The sequence below is a fragment of the Vollenhovia emeryi genome, unplaced genomic scaffold (genome assembly GCF_000949405.1).
Source record: "Vollenhovia emeryi isolate VEMERY1.0 unplaced genomic scaffold, V.emery_V1.0 DF939127.1, whole genome shotgun sequence".
Classification (NCBI taxonomy): domain Eukaryota; kingdom Metazoa; phylum Arthropoda; class Insecta; order Hymenoptera; family Formicidae; genus Vollenhovia; species Vollenhovia emeryi.
Genome location: NW_011967239.1, coordinates 20,447 through 28,723, shown reverse-complemented (window position 1 = coordinate 28,723; position 8,277 = coordinate 20,447). Strand labels below are relative to the sequence as shown.

The 8,277-nt window shown below is 45.2% G+C and overlaps 1 protein-coding gene across 3 annotated transcripts in view; it reads left to right on the top strand.

The window, feature by feature from the left end:
* Positions 1–8,277, top strand: part of LOC105568726 (AF4/FMR2 family member 4) — a 254,235-nt gene extending 245,958 nt beyond the window's left edge. For all 3 annotated transcript variants that reach the window (XM_012024593.1, XM_012024595.1, XM_012024594.1), the window contains exons 11-18: positions 738–1,498; positions 1,868–2,780; positions 3,100–3,239; positions 3,398–3,592; positions 3,681–3,758; positions 3,844–3,940; positions 4,083–4,380; positions 4,465–8,277. In XM_012024593.1, coding sequence (XP_011879983.1) covers positions 738–1,498; positions 1,868–2,780; positions 3,100–3,239; positions 3,398–3,592; positions 3,681–3,758; positions 3,844–3,940; positions 4,083–4,380; positions 4,465–4,574 — 2,592 coding nt within the window. In that variant the 3' untranslated portion in view covers positions 4,575–8,277. The remainder of the gene's footprint in view (positions 1–737; positions 1,499–1,867; positions 2,781–3,099; positions 3,240–3,397; positions 3,593–3,680; positions 3,759–3,843; positions 3,941–4,082; positions 4,381–4,464) is intronic.

Here is an 8,277-nt window from a genome sequence, read left to right as displayed (position 1 = left end):
GGATCGCGTTTCGCGTGGAAACTCGCAGACCCACGTGGAACGGTACAACGCATAGACCTAATTTCCACAAAACTGATCTTCCAGATTATTGTGAACTGTCTATGAATTTTGTTCATTCTTGTCAACGTTTCATTTCGACTGTATGAGTATATTGAATAAATAATAAACATGAATTTTTTTCGCGCAAAAACTTGAAGCTCTCTATTAAAATCTGGCACATACGTTTTATAGCTCGTTTTGTTAATTGCCACTACAAAAATCGCGATCCCTGCTGGAGCGCCAATTCTACAGTTACCCAAATTTAATATAAAAAATATTAATTCCAAGGAATAAGGACTAAACCCGCGACAGGATGTTAAATGACTAAATAATTCTTATTTCAAATTTATTACGAAAAACATTACCTCAGTCAGGGTTTGAATCTGGACATTCCCTCTCACTAGGCGGGCGTCTCACCAATTCGTCCACCGAGGCATGCGATAACATTCATAGTAATAACCGCAATAAACGGTCCAACGTTGTTTCACGAATGTCATATATCGTGAGTGAAAATCGAAATAGAACTGCGCTGACTTAAATCGTCAGTCTTAAAACACAGTACAATCATGTATCCCCATTGTTAAAAAATATTAATAGGGTCACGAGAATTGAAATCTCTATGAATTAGATGTTTAAATTATATATAAGAAATTTATGTCATGGAATTCTTTTTGAAGAAGGAACTGCACTGTTCGCAGGATAACGCCAGGCGGGAGAATATTCTCGAGTTGACGACGGAGACGATTAGACCGCACAGGGAACAGCCCCACGATTGGCAGCTCGACGAGGCCATGAAGAGGCCTCATAACATGAGTTCCCTCAGCGACAGCGATCATCACTCGGACCAGGAGAAGGTACATCAGCTGGTCGAAGATAATCACGCCCAGACGGAGAAGCCGAAGGCTGATACCAGGAAACGCGGGCGACCCAGGAAATCCAACAAGAGCCCGAAACGCAGCCACCGGACGGCGGACGAGAGTCCGAAGGAGAGCCTGAAGAACGGCAAGCCACGCAGCCACCGGGCGAGAACGGTTGCCACTAGCAACAAGAAGAAGCAACCCAAGTCGAAGGAAACGGTGACCACGAGCGACGACGACAGCGACGCGAGATCGCAGAGCGATTCCGACAGCGATCGTCGACCTACCAAAGTCTCGGCCGTAGCACCGACGAGAAACGAAAAGAGATCGAGACTGAGCTCGTCCAGCGACGACGAGAGTTCGCCGCCGAACAGGAAAAATAATAATAGTGCCTCCGAGGACGACGCCGCGCGATGGACAAGAGTGCCCCCCATCAAGCGGAACAACCTGTTGGACTCGCCGAAGAAGCAAGACCAGAAGAAAAATTCCGCCAAGGGCAAGCCCAGGCAATCGAGGTCCAGAGTGGCCAACGTAGCCGGCGGCTCGGACTCCGACAGTGAATTGGAGGTGTCTGTAAGGAGTAATCGCATCAAAGTTGCTCGGTAAATTCTTCACAATTATTTCAACGCGCTAGTTATTGATTTGTTTTTCACGCGAGCATTTGCAGAGTGTTACGAATTGCGCATGTATCTCCATCGAAACGTGATTTAATGTTTTTTTTTAAATATTTTATTCTCGTTTTAACGAAGATATACATTATTTTGGAAAAATAATAACGCGATTCTTGTTTTAGGACATATTCGGTCGATATTAATTAAAAAATGCAATTGATTTTCAAATTTTTCCTCTTTCTATTCTATTCTTCTATTATGTTCCTTCTTTTTTTGTCTATTCTTCTAGTTAGTTTAATCTAGATTAAGGTAAGTAGACTAATTGTAAATGAGTATTGACGAAATTATTATAACTGTCAGTGTGCCACCCAGACCGCGAGTACAACCAACGAGGGTACAACCAGCGACTTCGCTAGATAACTCTGATAGCGAGGCTTCGAAGTTACAAGAGGACGACGCGGGCAATGTGCAGGACAAAAAGAAAAGCGACACGCTGCGCCACGTTTTCTCCACGTCCAAGGGCGGCGGAAAAGGTGGTGGAAAGGGTGGGAAAGGTGGAAAAGGCGGCGGTAAATGCGGCATCTACGTGGAGGAGTACACGAGCAATTCTGCTACGCATACACCGACGGGCGGGGACAGTCCTTACAAAAGACCGTCTTCGCGTACGTCCGGTGGTGGTAACAACATTCTCGTGCGCACCCCTCCAGCGCTCGTACACGTCAACGGCGTACCGAGCCTCGTGTGCAAGATCGATCTCGCCAGGATATCCTCGCAAATTCTGCAACTATCGAGAGGCCAAGAGCTCCGACAGCGTACGGAATTGCCGGATACCAGGCCGTCTTCGAGGCAGAGGCCGTCCTCTAGCTTGGCGACCTTACAACCACCGAGGCCGTCCACGCCAGAGGAGGGTGAGATCATCGATATGCCGCCGTCGCAGCAGCAGGTTGTGTCGGATCGCACGAGGATTCATCGTTCCGACAGACTGCTAGGCGAGGGTGACGGTAGGAGCTCGCGTTCTGTGATCAAGGGCCAGCCGATATCTGACTCGAAGAGTGGCGGTACTATTCTCGGAGGTGCCGGTAGTGCTAGTGTTACCGGTGCGCTCGTTAACGCACCCAAGAGGAAACGTAATCCGAGTTGTAGTTCCGTGTCCAGTTTGAGCCCGGTTCAGTGTTCGGTTGACGCGAAAACTAAGAGTTCGTCCGAACATAAGGACAGAAGCCGCAAAAGACAACGGAGGCATGCCGCGAACGACGGGCTACTGTCCAGTCAGGTAATAGATCTTTGAAGAAAGTTGTGAGCTCGACCGAAAAGTATTACAACTTTGCGTCTTTAAGCATTTCTGAGCGCCATTACGTTTCAGCTTTTATTTTTATAGTTTTGCACTTAATATACATTACTTTTATCGACATTGTAATTGTAATCGACAAGCAGAGATTGAGAAGAAAACTGTTGTGTAAGTAATAATTAGTTGCCATGTTACAGTTGTAATACTTTTGTTGTAAATTATTTCAGTTTTTAATAGTCCAATGTTCAATTATGGTTGTAGTAGCGTGGAAAAACTTTGTACATGGTATATTTTAATTATACAGCAAAGTGATATTCAGCCGACAAATCACGAAAGGGACGAGAAACAAGATTCGAGTTTATTGCCACCGCCACCTCTTCCAGCACAGCGCGTCTACTATTCTTACTTTGATCCTCAAAATGAGATATTGGAAGATCAGGATAGGTAAGTTGTCTGTTTTACGCACGACGATGATTAGACCCCTTTGCCGTAATCGAATATTAAGTTCAAATTAGATCTAGTGCGATATAACAGTATTCTTATATATACTTGACGAGCCAATTGATTGTTTGATACAATATTTATTTAAATGCGTGTTTTAGGGACCACGACCAGTACCTGACCGAAGCTAAGCGACTAAAACACAATGCCGACGAGGAGAATGATCTTACAGCACAGGGCATGATGTATCTAGAGGCCGCTCTGTACTTCCTCCTGACAGGCGATGCGATGGAATCGGACCCAGTTACGGAAAAAGCGTCGTACACTATGTACAAAGATACTCTCAGTCTCATTAAGTGAGTACATTTCTAATTAAGACGCATATGCGTGCGACAAAAAGAGAGACAGCTTGCTAATTAAAGCGATTGTCCCTTCGTCGCGCAGATACATCTCGTCGAAGTTCAAGAGTCAACCCAACAACTCACCCGAGAACAGTATACACACTAAGCTGGCAATTCTGAGGTGAGTAGCATCTGCCATCCTCGTCGAATTCGAGTACAGCGTTGCGCGAGCAGACACGTTTCAAAACTACGATTTGTTTTTCCAGCCTTTGGTGCCAGTCACGCTTGTACTCCAAGCTTTATAATATGCGCAAACAGGAGGTGAAAGAGGTCCAGAAGATCGTTAACGATTTCAATCAAAAGGTGAATGGTTTTTACCACCTGCATCAACTTTTCTCGATTACCTTACACGCACTACAAATTTTTTATTTTATTACGATCTGTGATCCTCATCCTAGATGTAAATCTGCGCGTGAGTCACTAATCGTTGAAAAAATGATTTTAGCAATCTCAACAATCGGTAGCTCAGACTACGCCTGCTCAGGCGGAGGGACAAGGTACGCCTTCTCTGTCGCCTACGCCGTCGCCCGCCGGTTCTGTAGGTTCCGTCGGTAGTCAAAGTTCCTCCGGATACAGTAGCGGTGGGCAACATCCGGCAACATCGGTCAACGGCCAATATATTAGCGTGCCAGTGCAGGTCTACAATGCGATGATGAAGCAGAATCAGTATTCAGGTTTACTTACGAACGGTCACGACCTATGGGACCAGGCAATAAAGCAAGCGAAACAGGAAGAGAATAGAAGTACGTGTTAAGAAACAAAGTCTCGTCCGATTGAGTCTCTCGTTCCGATTTCTAATGACCGTTTCTTTTCTCTCGCACTTGCAGGCTTTTTCATCGACTTGGACCGGAGATTGGGACCCCTGACATCGTATAGCTCGCTACGCGAACTCGTGCGTTACGTTCAAGCGGGTATAAAGAAGTTACGAGCTCTCTGACCACAGTGGCACAGCCCCCGACCACCCACCCCAAACTACATTACTTCCCTTCCTCAAAATATGGTCACATACCCGACCATGTACACGTAGTTGCGTAGCATCGTTGCGTCAATCATTGTGACGTCAATCGGCAGCCAACGGTGCGTAGAGACGTGAGAGACAGGAAGGTGCGATAGTGGTGATATAGCGAAATCACGGACTATTTTCTCTGCGAGAAGTGGTCTCGGGGGTGCGATCGAATCGATAACGAGGGTCACGGCAATCTAGGGGAAAAAAACGGAGAGAAAACGAGAGCAGCTCGTGTGAGGTCTCCTTTAGTCGGACGACGTGGAGGCATTCTTGATATAAATTTAGCAGCAAGTTTATAGTCAATTGCAAAGCGCGTGCCTGAGGGGCGAGGGAAAAGGCGGCCGACCGAGGGGGAGAGAAGTCGCTTTATCTTACCACGGTGCATAAACGAACCTCGTGCACTTTGTTTAGAGCACGTGTTACTTACTCTCGAGGCGCAGTGGAGAATCGTCGGGGCGGGAATGATATCGAGACGCTCGCGTGTGACGACGCGAGCGCGTTAGATTTCTCTTGCGAGCCGCAGTGATAACTCGTGTCTATTTTTCCGAAGTGTCCGCTTTTGTAAGTTAACGCATAGATATCGACACGAGTTCCGGTTAGGGGAGGAAAATCGGAGGAAGATAGGAAGGAAAATAGGGAAAGGGGGGGGGGGTAGCTCTGAGGGAAAAAAAGAGAAAAACTGAATAGGAAAAAAAGAGAAAAAGTAAAACCACTAAATGGGGGGTAGTAGAAGTGCCACGTAAAAAGCGCCCGTGTGTTCTCGCTTCACGGTGCACCCGACGTTACCTGAAGCATGAGTATCGTTTCGGCGATTCGAATGCGATGAATATAACTGGATATATACATATTTAATATATATATAGTTTATTACCTATATAAATATATATAAATAGTTATAAAGATAACAATATATTTAATGACGCGAACGGAGATAATGCATCTCGCGCGCCGGCGCCGCGTTTCAGTATAGGGGAACAGACAACAGTTGTATTCGCGAATAGGGGAGGGTACCGTGATAAAATGAGGACGAGAGATAGAGAAAGAGAGCGGGCAGGATTAGAGTGTTTTCGGTGGGGAGATGCGCGAGCAACAGGATCAACAACCAGGATCAAGCGATGCTATAGTTAAACTATAGTCGTAACGTTTGCGTGCGAAGCACACGACTCTTTTTTGTAGATAGATCACGGGGTAAGTAACTTAGACTAGAGTATAATATGCAAACAGGAAAAGCAGTAAACAGATGCGACTATACCAATACATATTATTTACATTTACCTAGAGTTAACCGGGCGAGACAAGTAGAGGTTCTAGTGCGATCGCGAAAAGAAGGAAAACTAATAACATACCACATACACGCATATACCAATAGTATGATTTAAAAATGCAAGCGAGGGAAGAACAGCGAGATAATCGCGCCAAAAGTGCGCGACGGTGAAGTACGGTGTCGGGCAAGATTACGTTCGCGAATGATAAGTAGCACAGCATTCGAGATTGCTGTTCGCGAACGAATCTCGCCTGTACACCGGACTCCGAAGGGGCGAACATCCTCTTGCGCGCACGGCACGAGATGCTAACGGTGGAAACAATGAGAGCGAGAGCGAGAGAGAGAGAGAAAGAACAAGCGCAAGCGGACAAGCAAGTTGCTCATGTGTATATTTTTGTAAATAGATATTTGTGAGTGCCGCCGTCTTGAGGGTGGTCTACCGTCGTTAAGCTCGCGGTAGATCGGCCCGTCCCAATTTTTGCTACCACAGATCTTGTCCAGAATCGGGTAAGAGATTACAAATAGGGAAAAAAAGGAGGGATATGAGAGGATGTAACGAATCAACACACGACGAAATGTCCGTTGAATTTAGTTCCGAAAGAAACATGTATGCTCCCCGCGCTTTCCTACTTTTGAGAACGGTCCATTCGTGCGTTCGCGTTACTCCCTCGGACGAGGTTTCTTTTTAATCTGTTCCCGTTTATTACGATCGCTTCTCGATGTGCAAATCGCGTCGGGAGGAACTCTGAACGCGTCGCGGCAGCTTTGTTGCTCGAGTTTTAACCAGTGATTTGATTCGCCTCATGTCTCAAATGCATCTCTTCCCCCCTTCCCCCGTATTCGATGAAGAGGTACTCGAGCGGATTGCTATTTGGCAACAGGAAAGTGTGTAATTGGCGACACACCCCCGATCCCGGATTTCATTTTCTCGATAAACTGGCGAAGCGAACTTGCGAAATTCGAATTCCCGATTCGAAGGGACCCTTATCAAATCCAAGTTCGAAACACGATCGCGTAGTTTTAATACATATCCGATCTAAATTTAATTCTCCCAAGTGACGGACGCACGTCACCCGACCGGTGGATGACCGACGGCATTTCTCCGAGACTGTAGGACCAATTATCATTCGTTCAATTTACAAAATCGCGTTGTCTCGTTTCCGATGTCTTTGTTGTTGGCGCAACATCGGGAAAGTTGATGGAGAGAAAACGCAGGCGGATTGGCGGGATCACGACGGCCCATAGTTACTAAGCGCGGTCCAATGGTTCACGGGATACAATTTTATATTTCGCGAGTGCTAAAGGATAAAGAGAAGAGACTAAAAGTAAAAGTAAAAAAAAAAGAGAAGAAGTCTATTAAGGAGCTTCGAGAATATTTTCGAGACATTATATTTATAGCAGATACATATATCAGGCCCATTTTCCCGCCAGGCCGACCGCCCGAAAAATAAAGAGAAGAACGAGCGGGAACCTAAATTTCTGACGAGGCACCAAGTCCAAGTTCGGCATAGTTTATCGAGGAGGCGAAAAACGCGGACGGTGGAATTTTTATTTGCACGCGCATATTCAAAAATTATGTTTTACGAGCGAAAGAGATTGTCGGTTAATGTATATAATTATCTATTTTTAGATAGATTGTTTTTTTTTTATATAACATTCTTTTCGATCATTTCGGGATGATGTATGTTCCTGCATGACTTCCAAAGATAAGCGAAGGGTGCTGTCGCCCCTTAAGGGCGTCACAGCGCGAAGTTTGATCGGAAAGCACTCGCTACTTTCTGGTTCTTTCGTAGACTCTTTACGGTTTTTATTTCTTTTTCGCCCCTTCCCGCTCCCCCCTGCCATTTTGTGCATCGATCAAAATGGTTGAATCGCGGAATTGCGTCGCGCGATGTTTTCGCTATTATTCTATTAAGCTATTATTAATATCATCGTTACTGTTATTGTTAACACTGATGATATTATTGGCGGTACACGATAACAGTTACAATCGGTAATGATAATGATTATCGTAATAATAATACTTATAATAGGCATAGATGGTAATTAATAATGGTAACAGTAACGATGTTACTATTTTACTGCGTAATGATTATTATGTTGCGAGTAATATTATAATCTTATCCTTTTTTTTGAAGATATTTGAGTGAGAGAACGAGTGTAAGACGTCGGTAAAGTGCGTGGGAGGTGGAAAGCGGAGACGTGCGCGTCACACACACACACACACACATACATTAGAGAAAAGTGTACATTATTCCTACTTTCATCAAGTTATGTTCGGGGTTTCGATCAGGCAATCACGACCGCGCAGACAGATATCGTCCTCGTATCTGTAAAGGATCTTAATAGAGAGCTTAATTAGCGCCATTT